This window comes from Streptopelia decaocto, assembly GCF_964273445.1.
Source record: "Streptopelia decaocto genome assembly, chromosome: 21".
Lineage (NCBI taxonomy): Eukaryota > Metazoa > Chordata > Aves > Columbiformes > Columbidae > Streptopelia > Streptopelia decaocto.
This window is the reverse complement of record NC_138676.1, coordinates 5355375-5383223: the sequence shown is the minus strand read 5'-3', so window position 1 is coordinate 5383223 and position 27849 is coordinate 5355375. Positions and strand designations below refer to the sequence as shown.

At 46.0% G+C, this 27849-nt stretch overlaps 1 protein-coding gene across 2 annotated transcripts in view; it reads left to right on the top strand.

The window, feature by feature from the left end:
• The window catches only part of ARHGEF12 (Rho guanine nucleotide exchange factor 12), a 68740-nt gene that overhangs the window by 23629 nt on the left and 17262 nt on the right, over window positions 1-27849 (top strand). The window contains exons 2-28 of one of the 2 annotated variants that reach the window (XM_082070247.1): window positions 3481-3504; window positions 3766-3854; window positions 5129-5185; window positions 8878-8976; window positions 9322-9371; window positions 10124-10181; window positions 11197-11375; window positions 11917-11994; window positions 12322-12441; window positions 13061-13195; window positions 13790-13861; window positions 14612-14704; window positions 14848-14958; window positions 15800-15898; window positions 16535-16577; window positions 16692-16797; window positions 18150-18287; window positions 19328-19360; window positions 19911-20025; window positions 20639-20744; window positions 20816-21028; window positions 21460-21589; window positions 21889-21924; window positions 23500-23654; window positions 24221-24367; window positions 25066-25151; window positions 26415-26540. In XM_082070247.1, coding sequence (XP_081926373.1) covers window positions 3481-3504; window positions 3766-3854; window positions 5129-5185; window positions 8878-8976; window positions 9322-9371; window positions 10124-10181; window positions 11197-11375; window positions 11917-11994; window positions 12322-12441; window positions 13061-13195; window positions 13790-13861; window positions 14612-14704; window positions 14848-14958; window positions 15800-15898; window positions 16535-16577; window positions 16692-16797; window positions 18150-18287; window positions 19328-19360; window positions 19911-20025; window positions 20639-20744; window positions 20816-21028; window positions 21460-21589; window positions 21889-21924; window positions 23500-23654; window positions 24221-24367; window positions 25066-25151; window positions 26415-26540 — 2698 coding nt within the window. The remainder of the gene's footprint in view (window positions 1-3480; window positions 3505-3765; window positions 3855-5128; window positions 5186-8877; window positions 8977-9321; window positions 9372-10123; window positions 10182-11196; window positions 11376-11916; window positions 11995-12321; window positions 12442-13060; window positions 13196-13789; window positions 13862-14611; window positions 14705-14847; window positions 14959-15799; window positions 15899-16534; window positions 16578-16691; window positions 16798-18149; window positions 18288-19327; window positions 19361-19910; window positions 20026-20638; window positions 20745-20815; window positions 21029-21459; window positions 21590-21888; window positions 21925-23499; window positions 23655-24220; window positions 24368-25065; window positions 25152-26414; window positions 26541-27849) is intronic. The other variant, XM_082070248.1, reaches the window with a different exon arrangement.

Here is a 27849-nt window from a genome sequence, read left to right as displayed (position 1 = left end):
ACATTTGCTATGCTTACTTAAACCTAATGGATTGTGTAGATCAGAATTCGAGGTGACGTGGTTTTCCTCTCCTCTTTCTAACGTGTGGAAAAGATGCCACAAGTGAACCTGTATAATTTCTTCCCCGGGTTTGGGGTGATCGGGTGTTTACAGAATTTAGAATTCCGTACGAGTTTGCCTGTAACGAGCAACATCTTATTTAAATGAAACTAATAAAGCAATGAAGCAGCTTCTAATGCAACTGTTCATCTCCTAATTAAAGATCAGTTCTGTCAAGCAAGCAGTTTTTGGCTGTTGCCGTTTGTATGGGTTTCACAATATTTCTTACTCATCTCGGCACAAGTTGTAGTAATTTAGACTCGTGTCCGCAAACACAAACTTAATTTCAGGCGTGTGAGTTTTGCTGCTGAAGTCAAAGGAACTAAAGTTAGGCACATGAATAAATATTTCCAAGGTTGGGGCCCTTGTCTGAGTCTAAATATTTGTGTCTTTGATCAGTTTTTGAGATAGCAGATATACTTGAATTCTAGTAATATTTTAGTATGGGAGGAAAAGAAACCCCAGCATGGTAATGTGAACACTGTGCTATTTCTGGTCGGATATATTTTCAGCCTCCCGGGCTGCAATGGAATGCTTTGTACTATTGGAAGCTGCGAACCCTTCCTTGCTCTGGTGTTTTTGACACATTAGGTCTTAAAACTCCCTTTTCTGCGTTGGTTTCAAGGTAGTTCAGTACTGGGTGGTACATGCATGTGCGAGCTAAACTGGAGAAGAATGAGAGCAGCGTAGGGAAAGGACCTGGGGGTCCTGGGGGCAGCAGGGTGACCGTGAGCCAGCACTGGGCCCTCGTGGCCAGGAAGCCAATGGGACCTGGGGTGGGTTAGAAGGGGTGGTCAGTAGGTCAGAGAGGTTCTCCTGCCCCTCTGCTCTGAAGTATAACAAGGGCAAGTGTAGAGTCTTGCATTGAAGCAAAAAAACACCAAAACAGGTTCCCCTGGTGCCGCCATTTTGAGCCCTGAGGTGATTCTGGTGCCGCCATTTTGAGGCAGCTTGGGGGTCACTCCCTTGTTCTCCTCCCCCAAACAAACTGGAACACAGGAGGTTCCACTGAAAGAGGAGAAGAAACTTGTTGGGGTGAGGGTGGCAGAGCCTGGCCCAGGCTGCCCAGGGGGGTTGTGGAGTCTCCTTCTGTGCAGACATTCCAACCCGCCTGGACACCTTCCTGTGTAACCTCAGCTGGGTGTTCCTGCTCCATGGGGGGATTGACCTGGATGAGCTTTCCAGGGCCCTTCAACCCCTCACACTCTGGGATTCTGTGATTCTGTGAGTTTTAATCCCCAGTGTTAATAGTTGCAGGTGTGTTTTTCTCACTTGGCTTTACAGTAATTAGGTTTTCCTAATGCGGCATGACTAACAAGACATACTTCTACTAATTTGATGCATTTAAATTATTCGACCCAGTATTTTAAAAACAAAATGTGACTTGGCTTTTAATTGTTCTTGGTATTTGGACAGGTGGAGCAACTTGTTTGAAAATGTGCTGATGTTCATCGGTTATCAGACAAAATGTCTACGGGGTTTTAGCTTGTAGCCTAAACTTGAAAGGTAGATTTGGAATTAAGTCTCCAGCTGTTCACCGCACCCTGCTGTGCATCCTGTTTACAATAGGAGCTGAAATACATTTTGTATGTTATATAACATATATATATGTATACTATAACACAGTGAGGGGCTTTTCAGTATACTTTCAAACTTAATACTGTTTCAAAGTGAAGTTGGACTGAAATGCAAGTAGTTGCTGGTTGGGAGCTTATTGGTGATACTCCATTTATCCACTTGTCCTCTGCTGTAGTATCCAAGTGTTGTAGTGCTTGAGCTGAAGAATGTCTTCAGCAAATCAACAAGTGCTGGGTGCTATTCAGGTAGGAAACTGGGGAAAGAGGAGGAACTTCTGCACCGAGAGCTCCTCACCAGCACGGCCCTTAAATCACAGTTGTGGCTTTAGCTCAGCTGACTTCTCGTCTCTGGATTAGAAGGGGGTGGTCAGTAAGTCAGAGAGGTTCTCCTGCCCCTCTACTCTGCCCTTGAATAAAGGGTTTAGTTCGGATACTATCAGGATATACTTGGGGAACATATATATATTATATATATGTACAGCCATACCACCCTGAGAACACCCGATCTCGTCTGATCTCGGAAGCTAAGCAGGGTCGGGCCCGGTCAGTACTTGGATGGGAGACCAGCTGGGAACACCGGGTGCTGTGGGCTGAGCCAGCACTGGGCCCTTGTGGCCAGGAAGCCAATGGGACCTGGGGTGGGTTAGAAGGGGGTGGTCAGTAGGTCAGAGAGGTTCATTCATAGTGATCAATATGTAAAGGGTGAGTGTCAGGAGGATGGAGCCAGGCTCTTCTGGTGACAACCAGTGACAGGACAAGGGGCAATGGGTGCAAACTGGAACACAGGAGGTTCCACTGAAAGAGGAGAAGCAACTTGTTGGGGTGAGGGTGGCAGAGCCTGGCCCAGGCTGCCCAGGGGGGTTGTGGAGTCTCCTTCTCTGCAGACATTCCAACCCGCCTGGACACCTTCCTGTGTAACCTCATCTGGGTGTTCCTGCTCCATGGGGGGATTGACCTGGATGCGCTTTCCAGGGCCCTTCCAGCCCGTGGCACTCTGGGATTCTATGCGAATTCTTGCGAGTTCTCTCCGTTTGCACCGACGGGCTTTTCCTGCAGCTCTTGGTGCAGTTCTGGTCTCAGACTGGGAAGCTGTGAGACTTCGGATCCCACTCAGAAGTTCTGCACTCACCACTTGTGCCCAAGCACAGGAAGAGCTCCTGGTGATTTCAGTGCCATTTTACATGCAAAAAACTTTAGGGTTCTCTTTCTAAATAACCTCTTAAGTAGAAAGGTTTTACACAACTCTCCAGACCTCTAAAATAGAACATTTGCACTTCATCCTTGAATACATAATAAATAGCTTGAATTCAACCAAAATAGTATGACAGTGAACTGATTTAGTATTGTTCCTAAGTGGCTTCTTTTGCTGCAGGAGCATGAGCCCAGAGTTGTGGGTGCCTGTTTTACAGTTTTATAAGTCCCACATCTTCTCCTTGCTGAAAACAATGCACAGACACTCCTCCCTTTAGCTGTGGGTTTGTGTTACCTATGTTAACTGTATGTAATAATATTTGAAACCGTTAATATAATTTCAACTTAACTTTGTTGCTGGATTTGAGAGTATAGATTCTGCTCCTGTTCTCGGTTCTGTTTGAAACCTTAAGCATATTGATATAATTCTTTATCTAGTTCAGTCAGCTGCAGGTGGTCTAATAATTGGCTGAAGTAGAAGATTAAAAAGGACTTGCTCTCTCAAAGGCATTATAGGAGTATAAAATAACTTTATTTAAGTATCAGTGTTGATATCAAACCAGAATATTGATAAGCACAGGTTGATTAAACTGATGTTCTTTCTTCTTTTCAGGTTTCCTCTCAAAAAACCTACAAGGTGAGTTCCTGAAGTTTGACTCTTTTTCTCTATTGCAAATTATCATCCATCGTTTCCAAAGGAGGAAAAAAGGAAAGGAAAAAGGAATAAAAAACCCCTTTGCTATGCTACACGTTTCATTTGTGCATGCAAAGATATTTAAGGTTTGCTGGCAGAAGGGGTAGAGTTAACATTTCGGGTTGGTTTTTTGCAGTTTTATGTAGCTTGTGTTTATTTTGGTGTTAAAATAAATAATCAGGATGCTCTGCTTTGGTTTGGCAGACACGGCAGCATTTTGAGCAGAGAGTCTCCAGCCGACAAGAAGCAGAAGGTCGAACGCTGCAGCAGCACCCACGACTTCGATCCGACAGGTAAACCCACATTTCCATTCAAAAAGTACCGGGGATTGGAATAAAAATGGTTTGAATGTGGTTTCCAGAGTTGCGTTTGCAAAGGCTTTTTGAAATGGACACGGGCTCCTTTGAAACCTGCTGTTAAAATAAACCCAGATTGGTGGTACCGGTGCATAATTGTAACCACCTCCTCTTTCAGAATAGTCAGTTTGAAATTCCAGTAGGGAAATAGTGGAATTAGTTGTGAGTAGTTTGTTTTAGTTGAAGTGTGAAATTTGAGGTGTTATAGGCTGGTGTTCCTTGTTGGGGTTTTTTTTTGGGGGGGTGCTTAGTGGATTTTGCTCCATCTCTATCAGTTGTAAAGTGAATTTGTATTTTCTAACATGATGTATTTCTAGATGTCTATTTTTAAAGGATAGACTGGCTGTTTTTTAACCATCCCGGAGGTTCGGTGTGTGGGGGTTTGCTCTGTGCCTCCTGCTCTTCAGTCCCGTCCTCCCCCTGGGCTTGTGGAGAGATGGGACTCGAATGGAAGGTGGTAGAACTCATAGAATGTGTTTTGCGCACAAGACATCTGAAGCTGGTGTCTCTAATCCATCCTGGTTGTTATGCTTTCTGCCACTAGCTGTGCGACTCCTTCCTAGTGCGCACAAAGTAAATTAAAATGAGCTTTTAACGTTGGTTTTAAAACCCGCGAGGGAGAAAACCTGCATTAGCACTTGCCATCTTTCCTTTGTCCTTGCGAACAGGTAACGTCAAGTTATTGCAGGTTGGAGTAGGCCAGGGGAGGTGTTGGTTTTGTAGAAGGGATTTGTTTTCTTCAGAAGCAAACTTGAGGAGTCCTCTGGTGTTAATTTGGTGCCAGTTGTGCCAATTTTGAGTATCGTTATCGTGCTGCTGAGAGCCAAACTCTGTCCTGTAACCTTCATAGAACCCTTTTCTTTTTAAGGGCTGAATTCAGAATGGTGTGTGTGTGTTGATTACTCACTCTGGAGATAAACACGACCAGAGTTTCGATGCCTTTTTATCCAGAATTCATTGCATAGAACTTCTTTTATTGTGTCTTAGATTCTATAACAGATTCTTTGTGGTGTTCCCTGTGTCTTCGTGCTTGTATTATTCACCCCTTACTCCAAGTGTCCCGCCTACGTTTTGTTCACATCTTATTTGTGTTCTGCACGATTTAACCTAATAAATCAGTCTGTGTTTTTCATGAAGTTTGTGGTTTTTTTGTCACATTTGGTCTCCATATTTTCTCTGTTTCTCTCTCCTTCTCTCCTGCTCTCGTGCAGATAGCTCCTCCAAGAAGACAAAGTCTAGTTCGGAGGAGGGTAGATCCGAGACGTATGGTAAGCTAAAGCAGCCTCTGCAGTCACTCCGTGTTTCTGTCCGCGCACCCCAGGCTTTCATTTCTCCTTCCCGTGATCCGCATGGTTGGCTCTGCAGCAGGGAAAATGGGTTTATTGCTTCAGTAGTCCCTGTAGTGGCTGCAAACTAACCCATAGCTGGCAAGCGGAGGCTGTCGCCTGCATTCTGCTGGTATCTATCGGGAAAACTTGCACCACGGAGTATTGTTGATGTTGTACGAGGGCTCCAGAAGTAGAAAAATCTACGTCTTGCTTTTACTGTGGAGGTTGATCTGGGTGAGCCAGCGATTCATCTTCTTGCGTTATTTGTGGAGTACCTCGTGCTTTCGTATTTCACAGAAGTGGAGAAAAGTATCTGTAAATATCACAGAATAGTTTGGGAACTTAACAGTTTTGAAAGCACCTGTGTAGTACAGAACGGTGCTGTCGTAGCTCTGGTTGTAAGGAACGTGAAAAAGGAAGGAAAAGCCAAACCGAACAACCCAAACAACACCAACCCTGACAAGTTCCTTCTAAACCAAAAGCACTTGAGTTCATGCGGTTCGGGGAAATGTGATCTGTTCCTGCTGTGAAAACGAGATCTCACCTTTCCCAGAGTTTGGGGTCACACTGTATAATATGACAGAGTATTCCCCAGAACCATCAACAGGTTTTGCCTCGAGCTGCTTCAGTAGAGCTGGAAAACTGTCCTGGGGAGGCTTGTTTGGCTTCCTCCCATGTCAGAAAGGGAAACGCTCTGCTTGAAAAGCATCTGTTTTGCGCTGATGCTTCTGCTGAGCTTGTGTTTGAAGCCTTGACCCTTCCCTTGCCAAAGAGATGCCGGTTGGTGACGGGTTCAGTGGATCCGCACGTCTTGAACCTGCGTTTTGCCTCACGCTACTTAACCGTAATACACGGGAGGTGCCGTCAAGCTCTCGTGGGTTAATGACAGGAAACATGTGGTGTGTGCGATGGAATGTCTCTGTGTTTATCCTTCTCAGCCCGCACAGTGTCCTGGTTTTTCACGTAGGGCAGAAAGAAACACGACTTCCTAACACAAGCCCGACGCTTCCTGCAGATGCTCCGGCCCCTCCAGTATCTCTGGGAGCAGTTTCCACTCGTCCTTCCTTTCCAGTGGCCTTTGCTGGGCTGGGCCTTGCCCCGGCCTGTGTCTGTCCCCTCTGCTCTCCCAGCTTCTGTGCTGCGTGTGGAGAACTCGCTGTTTGCTTTGGATGGGGCCAAACTATTTAAAAAGCTACAAGGAGAAATGCTCGACTGATATTTGTCTGGCTGGTGACTGGACGTTAACCGGCTCGCCATTGGAAATGAATCACAGAAACATCCTGAATGGCAACAAGAGGAGGAGGTGTGGACTTCGTGGATGTGTTTGCTCTCACCTCTTGAAATTCTTAATTAAGGAGCAAGAGGCCAGAACTTGTTGAAGTGTATGAGTGACCAGAGGGAGAAATCGTTGGGATAGACAGAAGCTGATTTATAGTGATGTGAAAGTTAGAGTAGGGTATTTTCTTCCAGCGATCAATCATGTCATAGCTGTGTATTCCACAAAATACAGCTGATCAGGAGAGAGATTTCATGTCGTTTCAGATACACCATAATTTACAAATCAATGCCACAACCTCCCACAATACCCGTTTCTTGAAGAAGAATTCTTGTCTCTTAAATAAACTTAAAATTGATATTAACTTTCGGGGTGGTAGGTGAGATACCAGTTGCTCTTCCCTTTTCTCCGCCACTTGGTTGCATTTCAAAAATATCTTCCTTTATATTTATAAATGATCCGTTTCTGGCCCAAATATTAGACTAGACTGTACACATAATCTTTCACATACTTAATGTGAACTGTCTTGTTTTATGAATGGTATTCAGTGCCATTATTATCGACAGTTTTATACACCGCGCTCATTGCTCTGACTTGACGTGACTTCTGTCACCAGGTGAATCCGGAGAATGCCGTTAATGCGGCATTTGGGATGAAGATCTTGGTGATACCAATGAGCAGATTTCAGACTGAATGTGTTTTCCTTAAAGAACAAAAGTGAGCAAATGGCAGATTTGAGGAGCTTCTTTGATATATTTTCTTCACAGAGAGCACTTGAAGGTGACTCTTAGTCCACCTGTTCAGACCTATCAAAGCTGATCTGGCTCTGTAGGTGGTATCTTCAGAAAACCTTTGCATAATTGCATTAAAATCAATATAAAGCTGCTGTGTGTCTCGGTCAAGCACAGTATCTGTGAGCTGGCCTAGCTAGGCCTCATTCCAGGCTTTTACATTGAGTTAGGAGAAGGATTAAGCCCCTGCTTCTTGTCTGAAGGGAATAAACACAGGGAAATACCTGTTATGGAGTAATTCGGGTTTGAGTTGTCCTAATTTTAGTTTCCTTGAAAATTTCCTTGAAAATTAAAACTTGGTCTTGGTGAGATGGAGACTTGTGGTGTGAAACGGTTTAAGTTGGTTATTCTTGGAACCCGAGTTGTACTCGGCTCGTGTTCCGTGTCCTGCAGCGTTTCCTCTGCTTTGCACCAGGGTCAGTCCAGGATCCAAGCGTTATTAGTTCTGGAAAAGAAAGAAATTCGGTGAAAGAACCACACGGCGCCTTCAAACAAGGCCCGTTGGGATGAGTTAGTGTGTTACTCATAAAACCTGTAGGTCCGGCGGCAGGTTGGGGACGAGTTTAGGTGGAATAGCGCATGTTCTGTTCCCACACCTCACCCCGGGGCCTCATTCTTGTGAAGTGAGACTTGGAGAAGCTCCGTCACGCAGAGGAACGGGAGGTGCGAAAGGGAGAGGCATGTTCTTTCACTTCATTTGATAAATACGGTGCGAAAAGTGGGGGTTTTCCTCTTTTCTGCTTTCCCCTTGCGCCCGTTCCATCCGCTCACTTTGGATCGTTACGCAGAGCATCATTTGCTTCTACTTTATAGGAGTTACTGGGTTAGATAGAAGTGCTGGAGTTCAACCTTTTCCACTGCTCCCACCCCCATTTTTCATATGGAGAACAGGGTGACCGGGCAGGCAGTATTTGCACTTAGAGCTGCTGCAGGGAAGCGAGAGGAGTCATTGAAGACACAGGTCTTGTCCTTCCTCACTGTCCGGGCTCTGTGCAACATCCTTATCTGGAACAGAAGGTGCCTCGAGATGGGATCATTGCTGACAGTTGGGAGAACTTTTCCCGATCGATAAACCTGGTTTAGTCCAACCCGCTGATATTTGTCTCAGGGACACGCGGCTTCTTTTGTAGAGCAGCTTGTACAAGTTGTTTGGTGGTTTGGGTGCTGTAGTGGAACACGACAGCCCTCTGCTGTGCTTTGAAGAGCTGTTAATACAGACAAAGGGAAATTGTGCTCGTTGGCGCGTGTTTGTAGCTGCTCTTCTCCACAAGCTGCTTGCACCTCCAGTTGCGTGTGACGTGCCGGAGCTGTCTGCATCTCTGCTGCTCTGTATCTCTGTTTTGTGTAACTGAAGCAATAAGCTTGACCTGTCTTGACGTTCCTATCCGCTTCTGGAGCGATGCCCTGTTTCTGTGTCTCATTTATTTCCCGCTCTGTTGTTTTGTACCCGTTTCTTTCAGTGCTCTGTGATTATCTAGGAGGATAAGGCTTTGCACTGATGCCTCGCTTCTGTCTCTGTATTTCTCTCCTCTTTCTTCTGCCCTTTCCCCACCTTTGGTGCGCAGGTCTCGTTCAACGCTGCGTCGTTATCCAGCGGGATGAAAACGGGTTTGGGCTGACGGTCAGTGGGGACAACCCGGTCTTCGTGCAGTCCGTCAAAGAAGGTAAGCGGAACGTGCTAAAGCACAGCAGCTGAGGGGGGTTTAATGAGAATCAGTGAAGCACTTACATGACATTGAGGAGAAAAATCCAAATCGCCCTCTTTGGTGTTTGGAAAGTGGCCTCTTGCATCGGAGAGGAAGCAAAAGGCTCCATGAAATGCGATGGGGTTGTGGCTTGGTGTATCCACCTCAAAACGAGAACAGAACGAGAGATACTGTGAGATTTTAGTCTGACAGAGACAGAGGAAGCTCGGCCGGGTTTGCCTGGAACTTACAGAAGCATGTAAACCGTTTCTGCTTTGAATGGTTCTCTGGAAACCGGAACTAAATGACTTCTCGCTTCTCTAGATGGAGCAGCCATGCGGGCTGGAGTACAGACAGGCGACAGAATTATCAAGGTAAGGGCACTCAGATCATTGGAGAAATGGATCCTTTGTGTTCAGCGAGCTCTTTCCATCCAATAATGTCGTCGGTGTGGCTGGTGGGATGTTTGCATCCGCCTGTGGGATGGAGGAATGGTCCGATTTACCAGCACAACAACCTGTGCAAGCTCATTGCTGTGTGTTAGCGTTGTTGTGGAGATCACTCTCATTTCAGGACTTTATGGGTAAGTTTAGCGTCCTACAAGCTTCAAGTATCAAAACCAGAAGTGGAAGGGGAGAGAAGGGACAGAGAGTTATTAATAATTACCTGTAAATAGCATTCTTGGATGATTGCTTTCCCCCTCACTGCCCCCAGATCAGTGTTCTCTTTTAGTCCCCAACAACCAAGATACCAGGTCAGTAACTAAACTATCTAAACTATTGCTGCACAATTACAGTTGCGCTCCAGCAGCTGCTGATGCAGATGGAGGTGGGGTTCCAACCGGGCATTTTAATTGATTAATTCAATTAGCCACCCTATTTTTTCTCTGCCCAGCTTGCCTTTTTTTTTGGTTGGTTGCTTTGTTTTGTTACGTGTGTGTCGTTTCCTTTGATCTAACAGATCAACTGTTGGAAGGATAAATTATCTGTTAGTGTCTTGAAAGACACAGTAATGGGTATGGAGGAGATAAAACGCTGTTCCTCATCGTCCGTGCTCGTTGTGTGGTGTGCGGGGGCCTTGGGGTGGAAATCGGCAGCTAACCAGTGTTAATGCGCTGTGTCCACAGGTGAATGGAACCCTCGTAACGCACTCAAACCATTTGGAGGTGGTCAAGCTGATCAAGTGTAAGTAAATTCAGGTCGCTGTTATTGTCACTGTGCTCCTTTAAAGCACAAACCACATAATTTTCTAGGACCAATGACTGCTGTCATGTAACAAGGACAAGGTCTAACTGTGCCCTGTGCTGAGAGATAAAGGGTATGCAGGAAACAGTGAAACGAGGGTATGTTTATTTTGGTTTTATTTGTGTGGAACAGCTTTTGTAAAAAGAGCAACTGAGTAAATTAGTGTTTTTGTGTTTGGAAAAGAGACAACTAAAGGCTGAATAGAGAGACATCTGTAATATTGTGAGTAGAAAGCAGACAGTGAATAGAGATTGATTGTTTGCTGCTTCTTCCAATACAAAGGGGAAAGGGATAGAGAGGGGAAGGAATCAAATGCAATTGCTGGGCCAGGATCAGCGCAGACCTTTGCGCAGTGCTGAGTGGTGAGATATTTCTTCATATATCATGTATTTAAGTCATGTAGTGGTTAAGCTACAAACGACTTTCCGAAGAACTAAATGATGACATGGCTTGAAAGAAACATTGGAGAAATGGCAGAAGAGAAGCCGTGAGTCCCGTTAAAAACAGAGATCTCTGCTTCAGGACTCAGAAATCCCTCACGGACAAGAGAGGTTGGACCAGATGATCCTTGGGGTCCCTTCCAACCTGCGATTCTGTGATTCTATGATTCTGTTCTATGATTTTGCAGTGCTTCTGCAGTTTCTCCTCAGCTTGCTGTTCCAAACCATCAAACCTTGGCTGCGTGTCTTCCCATCTTTCGATTCCACCTTCAGTTCCATAGCTATTAATGCAGATCGCTGTACATTTGCAAAGTATTTCTGTTTCTGAAGGAAGCACGCTCTTCAGGGGTTTTCTGGTACGAGGAAGAAGGTGGTAGCGGTTCCTTCCACCCCAGCAGAGTTTATTTTGTGGTGTGACTGTGTGTACTGTCAATGCGACCTGATTGGATTGAAGAGCTGTAAACCAGAGCTGCAGATCTGCGAGTGTGTCTGACGTGGGGCTTGTTCTCCCGCAGCGGGTTCCTATGTAGCTCTCACTGTCCAGGGGCGCCCGCCGGGGTCGCCCCAGATCCCGTTGGCTGATTCCGAGGTGGATCTGGCAGCGTTTGGCCACATGTCTCCCATCATGGCATCTCCCCATTCACCCGGCACGGCGGGAAGCGCGGAACGGATCACGAGCCCGGTGCTTATGGGGGTAAGATTTAAAGCTCTCCTTCCAAAGAGTCTGGCGGTGGAATAAACATCATCTATTTGTTTCTTTAATCGTTTTGCTTTTCTTGCACAAATCACAAATTAGAATATTTATCCTGTGACCACTTAATCACATTTTGCAAGTAAAAATATCCAGTCCCATCTGAGACAATACAAATATGGTTAAGGGGTTATTCGCAGGTTGTCTTTGAGATGCATGATGTGAGATGATACATTGTCTGGGCCAAGCCAGTCATGCCATAACTTCTATTAAAAAGTGGCTTGTAAAGTGTGCAGATGTAGCGAAGAAGAGCAGGAAAAGCAAATAAACGCACACTTTTGCTCTATTTTTTTTTGTTAAATATTGATAGCTATGTTCAAAAGTAGGAAAGAACGCACAGGATGGGATTTAGGAGCTTCGGTGCTGCTTGTAGCACTTTGCAGAGCTCGTGTTTAGCAAGCAGATGAAAAGTGGGCATGTCTATTTTCCTTTTCTTCCCAACTCCACCAGAACACCCAACTCTTAATATCTCTGTATTTTCTAGGAGGAGAATAATATTGTCCACAACCAGAAGGTGGAGATCCTGCGCAAGATGCTGCAGAAGGAGCAGGAGCGGCTGCAGGTACCGGAGCCGCACGAGTTTGAGCGGGGTGGAGCATGATGCACATTCAAAGATGTGAATAAATCCATCAAAACGTACATATCCCTCCATCTGATCTAATCCTTGGGCAGGGAAGCATCTTGGACTCTTACTGAGAGATTTCAATAAATGTGGTTGTTTTCATACGGCACGGGAGAGAGAAAATAGGCGTTCTGTCGCATCTGCTTGGCAGGAGCGCAGATGTGCTGTGTGTTATTTAAAATGTGTAAACGGCGTGAAGATTAGTGGTAGGTTGTAGCTCTAAGCTTTGATACGGAGTGAAAGCAAGCTCGTGAAATTCTTTTTCAGTGTCTGCAAGAAGAGTATAACCGATCAGCCACCCCGCGGCTGCTCAAGGAGATACAGGAGACCAAGAAGCACATTCCGCAGCTGCAGGAGCAGTTGTCCAAAGCCACAGGCTGTGCTCAGGTAGCAGAAAGGGAACGTTCTTGGGGGCTGATGGTGCTGTGGGCAAACAGGAGTTCCCTGCAATGCTCTGCTGTGCTTGTACGGGCAAATTGCACCCTCTAGAGTTGAAATGGGTCATTGTTCTTGCACAGGCTGGCAAGCAATAAATACAGTATGTGAGGCAGACATTACAATGGACTTGCAAATCATCTGTGAAAAGCTGCTTTAAAAAATAAGTGCAAACTATCATGTGTTTATTAGTCTGTCAATCCAACTTAAACCTATAAAGTCATTCTCACTGTGATGAATGAATAACTGGAAGCTTAAAACAGTTTTGAAACCAAAAAGTAGGTGGTGTTATTTTTCCCCTTTTCCCTTTGCCTGTAATGTTTTAAGTCCTGAAAACTCAGTGTGATTTTCTGTTGTCTCCTTTTAGGAGTGCATTGTGGCCTTTTCTAGTTATGTGATAAAGCTTTATAAATAATGTGAACTAACTGGGTTTGAAACAGCTGATATTTCAGGATGAGTGTCAGGAGGATGGAGCCAGGCTCTTCTCAGTGACAACCAGTGACAGGACAAGGGGCAGTGGGTCTCTTGAAACGTTGTACGTGCTCCGTCCTGTCTCACTTTATCTTTTTAGGACGGAGTCTTGTCGGCCAGGTCGGTGACGGAGTCGCTGCAGATCAGCGAAGCGGAGGCGGAGAGCGGGGATTGTGTGAGCAAACTGGATTTTGGTGGGGACAGCCCCTCCCGGCCCAACAGCGACATCGCTGATGTGAGTCTGGAGCAGCTTTGCATCTGTATTTGCTTCTCTTGGGCAGGTTCTTTGTGTTTGGGTCGTCCTGTATATCGTAGGTATGTGTCGTGTCTCAGTAGTGCTGTGCATTACTGCAATAGGCTTCTCAGCCTTAATTAAGTCACCGTCTGATTAGTGCAGGGGAATTGAGACTCTCTGCTGGGTTTTGGCTTAAGTTTGTTGTTTGACTTTAAGGATGTGGGAGCTAAATTTTACCAGCAGTTGGAAGTGAAAAGGAGGTGGGTCAGATACACCTGTAAAATGTCAATATACATATGTCTCTATTTTGAAATGTTCCAACTCCGAATCTGAGTAGATATCACTCATGTTTGTATAGAATAAATGCAGGAGAGGGGCTGTAGTAGATTTTACAGCTTTGCTTCTGCAGTCAGTTGCTTTTTGGGGTGTGTTTTGAAACTGTGCGTGTCGGTCATGCGCTTTAGTTTGGCTGTTTAAGCGTTCAGTCTGTGAGAAAGGAGAAGTTTTGGCTCTTGTGGCTGAAACACCTCCCGTGCAGTTCTCATTTTGGTGGGTTTGCTGGCACTCACCAGAACTGAACTTCTTCTTTCCCAGAGTCCTCGCAGTGGTTTGAAGGAGCGGATTTACCCAGATGAGAGCCCAGAAAAGCCTGAGGTTCAAGATACTGTGAGTACAAAGTGTCACAACAGCATCTCTTGTAATGGCCCATTAAAACCTTGCTGGTTTTCGCTGGCTTTCTAGGTGGATCACGCATAAACTTTGCTTTAGAAAGCAGAATGCAATTAAAATTGTGCAGGGAAAATGAATCAGCTGAGTAAATGTTTGTGGAGCTTAAGAGCAGGCCCATTGAGAGGCGAGAAATGTGTAGTCAGCAGGAAAACAGCTGGACTTAAAAGAGGTAGAGCAGTTGTACGTATCTTATTACTTTAGTCCAACAGTAAATGGAACAGTCTTGTCTTTAGGATATTGAGTCATTATGAGACTGGCATTACCAGAGGTGACCTCAAGAGCAGGTAACATTGGAACGCAGCAGGAAGTGCAGACCTACCTGAAAGTATTATTGTGATTTCTGAAGTATTTTTACCTCATCTGCTCGACTTTACAAATGGAGAAATATGACTCTGTACTAAGACGGCATTTGTTGGATGCCACGTGCTCAGCATGCTCATGTCTGTACATAACCCAGTTGGTTTCGAATCGTCTGATTTTGTGCTTGGGAGGAGCATTTTTAAGAGGATCTTGCAAATGCAAATTTGACCGGGGTTGTGTAAAGACACGTGGGTTTCCACTGAGTTCTGAGAAGGACAATAAAAATGGTAGTGGCATCTTGACTTTGGTAAAGAAGGAGGAATGCTGTGCCAGGAGAGTAACAGCGCTGTGTATTTTTTCTCTTCCCTCACTCCCGATTCACCTCAGGATTCCCAGTCCAGTGTTGGGAGCCCCCTGTCCCGAGTGGGGACTCAGATCATCGGGGCGGAGGACGACGACTTCGACACGGAACAGGAGCAGGTGGGAATGACCGTTCGCCGCCCCCTCAAACCCATGTCCCTCTGTGCCTATCGATGTATTTATGAGCAGCTGTTGGAACAAAGCTGCTTGGTTTTTCTCGCAGTAGCTTGCTTGAAAAATTCAGTTTCCACGTATCTCTACAGATTAACGGGCAGTGCAGCTGCTTCCAGAACATCGAGCTCCTGAAGTCTCGCCCGGCTCACCTGGCTGTTCTCCTGCACCACGTGGTGTCCCAGTTTGACCCCGCAGCACTGGTAAGATGCTCTGGCGTTGTTTCCTTGACCCAAAACTCGTAGTGTGTATCAGGATCTCTTCATTGTGTAGCATTGTCGGTCAAATGAGCAGCATAGGGGAAAGGGAGCTGGGGGTCCTGGGGACAGCAGGGTGACCATGAGCCAGCACTGGGCCCTTGTGGCCAGGAAGCCAATGGGACCTGGGGTGGGTTAGAAGGGGGTGGTCAGTAGGTCAGAGAGGTTCTCCTGCCCCTCTGCTCTGCCCTGGGGAGACCACACCTGGAATATTGTGTCCAGCTGTGGCCCCTCAGTTCCAGCAGGACAGGGAACTGCTGGAGAGAGTCCAGCGCAGCCACCAAGATGCTGCAGGGAGTGGAGCATCTCCCGTGTGAGGAAAGGCTGAGGGAGCTGGGGCTCTGGAGCTGGACAAGAGGACACTGAGGGGGCACTCATTGCTGGGGATCAATATGGAAAGGGGGAGTGTCAGGAGGATGGAGCCAGGCTCTTCTGGGTGACAACCAGTGACAGGACAAGGGGCAATGGGTGCAAACTGGAACACAGGAGGTTCCAGTGAAAGAGGAGAAGCAACTTGTTGGGGTGAGGGTGGCAGAGCCTGGCCCAGGCTGCCCAGGGGGTTGTGGAGTCTCCTTCTGTGCAGACATTCCAACCCGCCTGGACACCTTCCTGTGTAACCTCATCTGGGTGTTCCTGCTCCATGGGGGGATTGACCTGGATGAGCTTTCCAGGTCCCTTCCAACCCCTCACACTCTGGGATTCTGTGATTCTGTGAAAACTTGGCATTAGGGCTGTTAGAAGAATTCTCATGGTATCGCTTAATTTCTTCCCTTCCTGTTTCCCACAGTTGTGTTACCTTTACACAGACTTGTACAAGCAAACCAACTCCAAAGAGACTCGGCGTGTCTTCCTGGAGTTTTACCAGTTCTTCTTGGATCGAGCTGCAGTATGTTCCACCCATTTCTCTTATTTTCAAGCGTACCTAACAAGTTGACTTGTACCTTTCTCTGCTCTCCTGAACTGGAAGAAACAAAGGGCTTAAGTCCTCTCAAATAAAAAGGTTTTTTGTTTAAATGTTACCGGTGAATAACGCAAGATGAATGGTGTGTAGCCTCAGTTGCTGGTAACTTAATAAATCATGGGGAAATCATTGTCTGGTTGGAGAAATAATTTTGTAATACGTCAGCAAGCTCTAGCTGTTATACGTTGCCATTTAGTTAATAATTGCTGATATATTGCCGTGACTATTGCGGGGATTAGGAAGTTTTGTGTCTGTTGGAAAGCCCGAGAAACTTCTTACTGGCACAATAGTGTAGCAGAGGCTACAGGTTCAGATGACATAATCCTTATGGAATGGGATGGAATGGAATGGAATGGAATGGAATGGAATGGAATGGAATGGAATGGAATGGAATGGAATGGAATGGAATGTATGTTCAGGGTAGCAGTCTCCCCCTTAATATCTTCAGGTGTCTAAGTTGTATGACTTCGGCTTTTAAAGGGATTTTCTTCTGTGTTTTATGTGTCTTACTGGGTTGGCGTTTGTCGTGTATATTCTCTCAGCCTTTCTTTTGCTTTGCAGAATCTAAAGGTTGCGGTTCCCGATGAAATCTCCTTGGAGCTTGGTAGGTGTTTGTCCACTTCCTGCAGTTTCCGCTCTCTGAGGCAGACAGCGCAAGTTTCTGAATATACTGTGTTCTCAAAAGAACGATCTGACAACTTTTCTCTTTGACTTGCAGACAGAAGACGACCTGAACTAATTCCTGAAGAGCTTCATCGCCAGTTTATACAAACTATGCAAGATAAAGTCTGCCCAGAAGTCCAAAGGAATCTGGAAGATTTCAGGTAGCAACAGCTGGCCGTGTAGTTTTTGTTTCATTCGTACCTGCCCTCGGTCCACGTGTCCAACACAGAAGTCCAGACTTAGTAAAACACAATAATTAATCTTGGACTGAATAAGAAGATTGTGATCAATCCTTGAATGTTTTTTGACATTGTCTCACAAGCACTCCAGTGCAAGATCAATTTTAGAGCTTGGATTCCTTGAGGCAATTTCAGAATACCGTTACTTGGAGGATGTTTGATAAATCCTTCTTAGTAATTGTGTTTTATAATCAGCTTATATCTTCATTTTTTTTTTCCTTTGGGCACAGAATAATCCACTTTAGAAAGCTGTCATGGGCCTATAGGAGAATTTGATAATTAACATGCCCTTTCATGTGGAGTCGTAAGATCTCTGTGCCAACACGACACACTCTACCAAGACAAGTGTTCAAGAATGGATTTTTTCGTACCTAAAAATGTCTCAATTCAAGTGGACGCTTTAAATGGGTGTCGAGGGTTTGGATTGCGGGGTGACAATAAAACCCTGGTAGATGTATTGTTGACCCCCTCTCCTTCCCAACTCCGTCCCTCCCTCTCCCCCCTTCCCACTGCGGACAGGCGGTCGGGAGGGAAAGAGGAACAGAGAGAAGAGAGTTGGAGAAATTAAAAATGTTTTACTAATGCTACTGATAAAAATAGAGAAACTAATACAAAATATACAAAACCAATCTTGAAAGTCTCAGCAACTGCAGAGCCGGCACCCGAAGTCCTGGACTGGACTCTGCAGCCAACCGGAGCTGGATTCAGTCTGTCACTGGCCTCAGGTCGCAGGGACGACTTGCAAGGTCCTCTCCTAATGTCACCATAAGGAAAAGGGACGAGATCCTCGTGATCTCCCACTTCCATATGATGTATCACGTGAATGGGATGTTATACTCAGGTGGTCAGTTTTTGGTCACCAGTTTCTCGTTGCCCCTCTGGCGAGATGTCCATCCATAATTATCAATAACTTCACATTCCATTGCTATGTTTACCAAAACATGTATCTGGTTCTCCAGGAAAATGCAGCTGATATGAAGCTTTAGCTGACAGACAAATTTACTAAAAGAGAAACTTGTTGTTAACAAAACCAGGACCATGGGATGCTGCAAAAAGAGCGACTACTTTTTTGACCCTTTCAACGGCTGCTTCTCTTGATAAACAGAAGCCTCTCTTAGCTGTGCTTATAGCAGGTGTTATGCAGAAATGTCACGACTTCTCAGTTTTTGTACAGAAACCAATATCGCAACCCATTTTTGTCATTCTGAATGTTCAGAGGTTGGTTTTCCTTGTTGTTCGGTTAGAAGTGACGTGTCCCTCTCGCTGTTTTCCAGGCAGAAGCGCAGTATGGGGCTGACCCTGGCGGAGGGAGAGCTCACCAAGCTGGACGCAGAACGAGTTCGTGACAGGAACGCGGTAGAGAAGGAACGAGCATGTGCAGAACAGATTCTCGCTAAAATTGAAGAAGTCTTGTGAGTAACAAGTAGAATTGTGGAGGGTCAAGAAGTTTCTACCCTGAACCTGACAGCGGCAGAGCAGAGGAATTAGGAACTAGAAGCAATTTGATGTTGCTACGTTTGCCTTGCTATTAATGTATGTTTGAGTTGTGATGGCCAAAAGTAAGTTAATGGGTCAAGTCCATAGATGTTTTCAAATAGCAGTGTCCTGTATCCAAACCAGCGTGGTCAGCAGGACAAGGGCAGTGACCCTTCCCCTGTGCTCTGCATTGGGGAGGCCACACCTGGAGTGTTGTGTTCAGTTCTGGGCCCCTCCGGTCAGGAAAGAGATTGAAGTGCTGGAGCGGGTCCAGAGAAGAGCAACAAGACTGGGGAAGGGACTGGAACACAAGCCCTATGGGGAGAGGCTGAGGGAGCTGGGCTTGTTTAGTCTGGAGAAGAGGAGGCTTAGAGCTGAGCTCAGCACTCTCTAGAACTACCTGAAGGGCAGTTCTAGCCAGGGGGGGATTGGGCTCTTCTCCCAGGCATCAGCAATAGGACAAGGGGCCATGGGCTTCAACTCTGCCAGGGGAAATTGAGGCTGGAGATGAGAAAGCAATTCTGTGCAGAGAGAGTGGTCAGGATTGGAATGGCTGCCCAGGGAGGTGCTGGACTCACCGGCCCTGGAGGTTTGTAAACTGAGATTGGCCATGGCACTTAGTGCCATGATCTAGTCAATGGACTGGAGCTGGACCGAGGGTTGGACTGGATGATCTCTGAGGGCTTTTCCAACCCAGTCCATTCTGTGATTCTGTAATGCTTCCATTGTCAGCTTGGTCTTTCTTAGATCAGTGTCCTTTTTCTCAGTGGTACAAACCTATACCTCTGGAACTCATTTTTTCCTCTAATATAAGCTGAATCCAGTTTTCCCAGCTGAACATTCATTTCTGTTGACTTTTCCCTCACCACCACGGGACTTTCTAACACTTACACAAGTGCTGATGCTCTGAGCGGATGCGACCGGCTGTTAATTGGGTTTGGAGTTTCATTTTTCAATTCTTTCCTTTCTTTTTTAGGATGACGTCTCAGCCTTTGGAGGAAGACAAGAGGTAATGGAAGTTGTGTGGGCTTAGTCTGTGAAGGAATAACCCTATTTCTGAGCAGAACAAGACAGCCCTCTGCTGTCGTTACCCACAAACACACATCTTCTAAATCCCATGGCCTAATTCATCTGAATTCAGAGTATCAGCCTCTTGCTCTCAACTTCTTATTCTGGAGTTTGGTGCCTTGGTCTCGGGTGTAAAAAGAGAGTTCATGTTCCCTTTGGTTCTATTTACAGCAACCATACCTTTTACTTATTTTTACCGTAACTCAAAACTATAATGCAACTTCAGATACGTATTTAATGTATAATTTTAGGCTGGCGTGCCTTTTATATACTCCGTCATCTCTTTACAATTCTGATATTGGCTGAGTCTTTCTGATTGTCTGTGGTAGTTTGTTTCATATTAAAAACAACAAGAGAAAAGCCAAGTTCTTTTAATCTAAAAATAGTTAATTTCTCAACAGAATCTTTTTCATTGTCTTGAGAACTTATTTTCCCCATTACATTTCTCCTTATCCTCCATCTCCTTTGTTTTTTATCTCTATATTTGGAAGTTCCACGATGCAGTATGTGATTCTTACGTATATGAAACACCTGGGAGTCAAAGTTAAAGAGCCTCGGAACCTGGAGCAGAAACGCGGCCGCATCGGCTTCCTTCCAAAGATCAAGGTAATCGCGCTGTTGGATTCATTAGAATTCAAAACCCTCATTAGCAGTTGGGATGATTTTACAGTGTTCGATGCATCGGGGGGATCTGGGATTACTGAGACAACCCAGCAGTTGAAATTGGGTTCCTTCTAAATTCTAACTGCTGGTTTTTCACAGTTCAAACCTTATTAAAACTTGCAGACAGAAGCATTTCCTCTAATACAACCTTGAATCGCTTGGGGGTCTCGTTAAGGCTCATCAGGCTGGTTTCTTTTTGAGAAACCTGTCCCCAAACGGGTGCTTTGTGGTGCAGGAAAAGCTACTCTTCCTGCCACCCACACTTTCCCATTTTTCCACCCAAATTCTACCTCTGTGAGTGTGTTCAGTTGTTTCCCCCAGTACAGGGGTGTATCTGGCCACAGTAACTACTTATTTTTATCAGCATTCCTTTGAAGCGTTAGGCCTGTTCTGAGCAGTTTTTCTCCTGCCTATGATGCTCAAGGTGTTGACCTCTTGTTTGAAATAAGATTATCTTGTACCAAATGCCTGCAGTTTTAAAGAATTATTCAGTAAATAACTGAGTTTGAAGAAATGAGTGATCCGGTTGCTTTTCTTTGTTGTATATTAACTGCAGCAAAGCATCAAGAAAGAGAAAGAAGGAGAGGAAAAAGGAAAGAGAAGAGGCTTTCCTAATATCTTGGGCCCACCGAGGAGGCCGAGCCGACACGACAGTGGTGCAAGTATGAAACGCTTCCTCTCTTCATTGCTGAAAAGAGGGAAGATCAGCGATCTGATGGCCGTGTTTGTTCAGTTGGCAGAGCCATGGAGATGCAGAAGCCCCGCCACCCAAAGCACTCGCCCACAGCGGCCTCGGTGAGCCCGGAGCCGCCGGATTCCAGCAAGATGCGCCAGAGCGGGTCCTGCGGTGACGGAACTGACGCCCCGTACCCACCTGCCAACCCCATGTCCCCCTTGGCAGCGGGTCCGTTTTCCTCCCCAGAAGGAAACAAGGACAGCGACACGGGTAAGGTGATCCTGGCAAAGAGGAATGGTTAAATACCGTGTTCTGAACGGGATACGCCAAGCGCAGTTCTGATGCAACCAATGTGGCCAATTAGGAAGTGGTTTTGTGTCGTTAGACATGACCTCCTGGCTGCTTATTCATCTCTTCTGATTTGGTCTCTGGTTTAAATTAGGAAGTGTTATCATGGCCAGAAATTGTTGTTAGGTGGGTTCTATCGCTGTGGCGTTGGATCATCTAAGAGGTAAAAATACAGTCTCAGTGCCTGCTTTTGTGAGCACAAGTCGGTGTCATCTGGAAGCGTTTGTCGCTGGGATTATTCTTACCATCCCAAGAATTCAGTTCCTCCAGCTCTGAGCTGAAACGCGGCTGCCGTGTTCTCTAACGTGCTCTGCTTTGGTACGGCTCTTGCTATTTGGTTCTATTTTGTATAGGTTTGAAGCAGACTGGAGAAGCTCCACCTGCTAACGAGTACGTAGACGGCACACCCCGCACGCCCAGCAACACCTTCGAGTTCCTGTCTCCTTTGGAAAACTTGCAGGAGGAGGAAGGAGAATCAGAGAGGTAACGACGCTGCCCTGGTTGCTCGAGCCTGGGAGGAGGGTCGTAATGATGGATGTTGAAGATTAGTCCATAAAACTGTTAGTTTGTATTAAATTGAAAATTAAATCCAATTGCTTGTATTAAACATTATTGGTAGAAGCAGGCAATGCAGGTCTGGGTCTAGAAAACTGTATCAGGAGGCTGACAGACAATATTTTTTAGTTAGGAGGTTAAACCTTTATCCTGAGGTTGTGCTGAATGGCTGAGTGGGGGGAAATTCTTGCATAAGCTTCCCTAATAATTTCTTTCGTTCTTTGCAGAATGGTTGACATGGGAACACCAAAGCCTTTCCGCAAGTGAGTACGCTTGTATACACTGAATTTGTTGAGATTTTAATAGGTTATGAAGTAGAAGGCAGTCGTGTTCGTTGTTCTGTCTGCCCAATCTTTCCTTTGTTTAAATAACGCATAAATGAAATGAGACGCTGGCATCTGTCTATAGGACAGGTGGAGTGAATCATATGCAGATAAGCCCTTTGATCTATGAGTGAAGTACAGTGATGGTTGTATCTGCTGATTTGAATGGATGGGGTAGGGAATTGAGATTTCCACGTTTTCTTTTTAAATCTGTGTATTGCTGTCAGCTCTGTATCTGCAGGTAGATGGAGGGAAGAAATTGTAACCTGGCCTTTCACTTACTCGATATTTGACTTCAAGCAAATTATTTTCTCTTTGTCATTAAAAGGAGGGTTATGGAAATACTGCAACAACAGATATTTGCTCTTACTTGTTCTGTAAAGGACAAAATTAGAAAATGCGCCTATAGGTTCAGACATCTAACAGCCTCCAGCTGTCATGGAGAGCACATTCATAATGCTCTCCAACCGATATTCGTTTCCCGAGATTCGTTTAAGGGACAGCAGGCTCCAAAACAACTTTTATTAAACCAATGAGAAACAGGGTTTTAGCACTGCAAAAGTGACTTGAATACAGGTTTGGATATCAGTTGAGGAAAATTATTAAGGGGTAGCAACTATTACAACAGGCGGTGCACAGAGTGCGTGCACGTGGCTTCACCAGAACAATGCCGGAGCCGCCCTGAGTCCGGGAAGAGTCCACGCTCGCCTGAACACGGGTGGGGTTGTTTTAAAGGGCTACAAGTACTTGTATTGAGTACGGAAAGTGTACACTCGCAATCCTGCGAGGGTTAATTTGTAACACACTCGCAATCCTGTGAGGAAAAATATAGATGCAAATGTGCACGGAATATTACACGTGCTTATGTGGAAGCACGGGAGGAAAATACACCCGCGGTTACGCGAGGAAATAGTTGATACACGTGCTCGTATTGAGCACGGAAAGTGCGCGTGCAAATGTGCACGGAAAGTATAAATACACGTTAAAATGTGCACGGAAAGTAGATACACTCGGAGTCCTGCGAGGGTTAATTTTACTCCCACCCGTGGCAGCACGGCAAGCGCAGTCTCCGTCCGGGGGGGCTCTCGGCTGCAGCGTCTCGCTCGTGCTCCAAGGGATCTGCACAAGAGGCCGAGTCTTGACGAGAATCCCCTTTTTATAGCCTGATCAGATCTGACTGTGGGCATTCCAGAAGCTTCTCTGCACCCCCCACTGGCTGTGGGTGCCCCTGAACCTCCAAACACCCCCACACTGGCCGTGGGCGCCCAGTGGCTCCAGGTGCTCGGCGCTGCCTTCTCCTGACGGCCCCGGCCTGGGGCTCTGGGGCCAAACAAAAGGAGCTGGTGGCCTCAAACAGCAGAGAGAGGAGACGTGTCTGCTCCTTCCATAGCGAAGGAGGGAGGGGAGAGAGGAGGGTTTGCATTCTGCCACATATATATATACTTAGATTTTTCTCCTTTCCTCCTTACATCCATGCCTAAGATGGGAAGTGTCTGACGTGTTTTTTCATGGTAGGATGGACAGTGTTGGTTTCGCAGATGTGCAAAGCGAAGATGAGCTGTATGATTTTGACATGGACACGGACCCTCCCAACTGGCAGCAGCTCGTGAGCCGGGAAGTGCTGATGGGGCTGAAACCCTACGAAATCAAGCGCCAAGAAGTGATTAATGGTGAGATGGATGCTTTTCCCTGGCTCACAAAGTTCAAACCTGTCCTCGAGAGCTCTGAAGTTCTTAAAATTTAAAACCGATTTGCTCAAAGTCGTCACCATCTATTACTGAACAGTTTGCACTGTTGATGCGTGTGGAACTTGTTGCTGAAATGTATCCTGAGGTGACACCGATCCAGTTATTAGAGAAGAAATAAACAATATTAAGTGGTTTAACACTGAAGGGCCAGTTTGCAATATCAGTGCAATAAAAGCAAGCAAGACGAGCTGCCTAGACCATTCAAAATCACTTGATGCAAATAGAAAGCTACCACTAAACTTCAGAGTTTCATCTCAATTTTGGGTTTGCAATCCCGCGGAACGCTCTGTGTGGCTGGATGGGGGAAATTATGAGTCATGTTCTTTCAAACATGGAAATATTGCAGAGCAAGCTGGAATATGGGCCAGCAAGGGTGAGGGAGACTTGTCTAAGTTCATATTTCTGACATCTGTTTGCTTCCCGTTTGGATGCGCGTTGCCACACGTCTTTAAGCGGGTGGTTACAAGCCAGCTTTCCTCTCTCTTCAGAGCTGTTTTACACCGAGAGAGCTCATGTCCGCACGCTGAAGGTTCTGCACAACGTGTTCTACCAGCGCGTCACCCGGGAAGGCATCCTGAGCTCCAGCGACAAGCGGAAAATCTTCTCCAACCTGGAGGACATCCTGGGGCTCCATGGTAAGAGCAGCCGAAGGGCCTTTCAGCTTCGTAGTCTCCATTCTGGATAGAAATAGGTGAAAAATTTAAGCAAGTGACCCTGAGACAACAGGCAACCTCATAACTTCAGATAAAAAGAATACTACGGCCCTTCTTCCTTTCGCACGCTGTTTTTGCCATTTTGATTCACAAAGCTATTTTGATAATGTGTCTGGTGTTTAAGATACTTGCTTTTCCTTATCCGTGCACACAGACTCGTGCTTTGATAAAAGGAGCGATGCTTTGGTGAACGGTCTCTATGGGTCAACGCTCAAAATGTTACAACTGCTGTTGAAGAGATATGAAAACAAATCTGAAAGGGTTGACGCTTTGCGGGTGGTTTTGGAGGGCGGCCCTTCCTAATTGTGTAGAGAAAGGGCTGTTCAGAATCAGGATTTCAGCTCTGCCACTGAGTGATTTTACACGGGTGGCTCAAAGTGTGTTCTACATTGTTATGTTGTTAAAAGGGCAACGGTGTTGAGCCTCAGCGAGGGTAAGACTGGAAAGGTTCTCAGGGGACACTTGGAGACAGGTGAGAGAGAAGTGCGAAGGAATGATATAACATTCTCTTAGATACTCTGAATTTATTATCTTGCTGGACACTTCTCATTTTTTAAATTGAAATTATTGCAAATCTTGCCTTTTCCTGGCATTATTTTATCTTTTTTTTGTTTGTAAAGTTGCGTTGAACGATCAGATGAAAGCCGTCCGCAAAAGGAACGAGACTTCTGTTATTGGCCAAATTGGGGAAGACTTGCTTTCCTGGGTAAAATCCTTTTTTGCTTTCTTTTACCTGAAAATAATGTTTCATAGAATGACAGAGCCAGAGCCTAGCAAAGGTATTAATAACTTCTAGCTAATAGGAACCAAATCTTAAACTTGTATGGAGCTAACGCAGGGGCAGAGAATGAGGGTTGGAGGAAAGCAGGAGGAACTCATGGAATTCCCATTTGACTAGAGATAACAGTAATTTACGGAAGGAAAAATGATCTCCTTATGCATGGGTATCACAGAATCACAGAATTGACTGGGTTGGAAAAGACCTCAGAGATCATCGAGTCCAACCCTTGGTCCAACTCTAGTCCGTTTACTAGATCACAGAATCACAGAATCGAAGAGTAGAAAGGTGGTACTGGAGACATAAAGATGAGAGCAGGATTTTGAAAAACGTAACAGCACAATTTATTTCAGTAACACTGAAATATATGTGTCTTGTGTTGCCTGTGGTTCAGTTAAAAGCTGGTTACAAACCCTGTTTTCCGATGCTAGAATTTCCATAGCTGAACCCTTTCAAATTCACAGCGCTGGTGGAGGTTTCCATCCGAGATCCAAATGTCGGGAGCAGGAGTGATGGAGATTCTTTAAAAAAGGTCAATTCTCTCTCAGGAATCTCCCGGCTTGGTTGTGTTTGTAAACCGCTGCTTCATTTAGGATTGAAGACTGATCTGCTTCTTCCTTCCAGCTCTTCGTGTGGTGTTTGCTTTCTAGGGCACTGTCTAGTATTTGAGAAAAGATGGAAGAAAGTGCAGAGCAGATGTGGCTGGTAGAGGAACGCCCCAACCTTTCAGTTCTCCTGTGTGTTATGGAAAAGCAAGAAAATACTAGAGCAAGCTAGGCCTTAAGCTAATAGTTACATGCCCTTTTGTAGCGTTCTGGCCAAGTGACTAAACCAAAAAGCTGCAGGATCTCATTCTGCAGAGTATTTTCAGGCTGGGTAGCAGGAACGGGAAGAGTCGCAGTAAGAGATGAACCGTCTGTCACCCACAGGACATTTCTCAGCCCTTCTCAAAGCTGTTGTTTCCCCATGCTGTGTTTTTGTCATAGTTTTGTTTAGGAAATAACACCTTGTGTTATATTCTGGTGTTTAAGCATGGGCGTCCCTGAGAAACAAGGTGACTTTGGTCTTGGCTTTGTCTGGTAAATAATGCCTTGTCGTTCACCTGAGTGCAGTTTTTTCTGGAGATGAAGAAGTGAAGTGGCTGCTGCTGGACTCGAGTCTAACTTTGATTTTCTTGGCTTTCTGGCACAGTTTAGTGGACCAGCAGAGGAAAAGCTGAAACATGCAACTGCCACTTTCTGCAGTAACCAGCCCTTTGCTCTAGAGGTCATCAAGTCGCGCCAGAAGAAGGACTCTCGATTCCAGACTTTTGTGCAGGTGAATTTTATGCAAGGGTTTAAGTTACATGAGGATGTGGCTGATGACCAGCGTAGCGTAATGAATGGTTGTAGGTAAAGTTGTTATAACTCATGACATCATGTGTTCAGATTGGGATCATTTCCAATACTGTAATTATCTCTGGTAATCATTTCTAGAGGGAGGAGCCTTCAATTCTGGGGAGCCTAAAATGTCCTGATAGAATGCAGGAAAGCACACGCTGTCCCAGGAGGAGATGGCGTCTCATTTGAGGTGCCTGTTTCCCAAGGCTGAGCACTTCTGTGGGGAACACTGCTTATAATCGTACGATTTTGATGCGTGCCGTGAGCAGGAGACAGAGAAGGAGCCCCGTACCACTGAGGCCCCAGAGGAAGGCAGGACAATGGAGGAGTTTGCCTGGGTTGACGAGGACTGGGTTAGGGAGCACTTAGGCAATCTGGACACCCATAAATCCATGGGTCCGGATGGGATGCACCCGCGGGTGCTGAGGGAGCTGGCTGAGGTCACTGCTGGACCGCTCTCCATCATCTATGCCAAGTCTTGGGCAACAGGAGAGGTGCCTGAGGACTGGAGGAAAGCAAATGTCACTCCAGTCTGCAAAGAGGGCAGGAAGGAGGACCCGGGTGACTACAGACCGGTCAGCCTCACCTCCATCCATGGGAAACTGATGGAACGACTTCTCCTTGGTGCCATCTCAAGGCGCATCAGGGATAAGAGGGTCACTAGGGGCAGTCAACATGGCTTCACCAAGGGGAAGTCGTGCTTGACCAACCTCATTGGCTTTGATGAGGACATAACAAGACGGATGGATGATGGCAGAGCGGTGGACGTGATCCACCTTGACTTGAGTGAGGCATTTGACACAGTCTGCACAGCATCCTCACAGCTGAACTGAGGGAGTGCGGGCTGGATGAGCGGGGAGTGAGGTGACTGCGAACTGGCTGGAGGGAAGAAGCCAGAGAGTCGTGGTCAATGGGCAGAGTCAGTTGATCCTGTATCCAGTGCAGAGCCTCAGGGGGCAGTGCTGGGGCCGCTGTTATTCAATATATTCATCAGTGATTTGGACGAGGGAACAGAGTGACTGTCAGCAAGTTTGCTGGTGACACCAAGCTGGGAGGAGTGGGTGACACTGGAAGCTGTGCTGCCATCAGAGACCTGGACAGGCTGGAGAGCTGGGCGGGGAAACATTGAATGAAATAGAACAAGGGCAAGTGTAGAGTCTTGAATCCGGGCAGGAACAACCCCAGGTTCCAGTGTAAGTTGGGGAATGACCTTGGATTTTTCCCCGCCCAGCTCTCCAGCCTGTCCA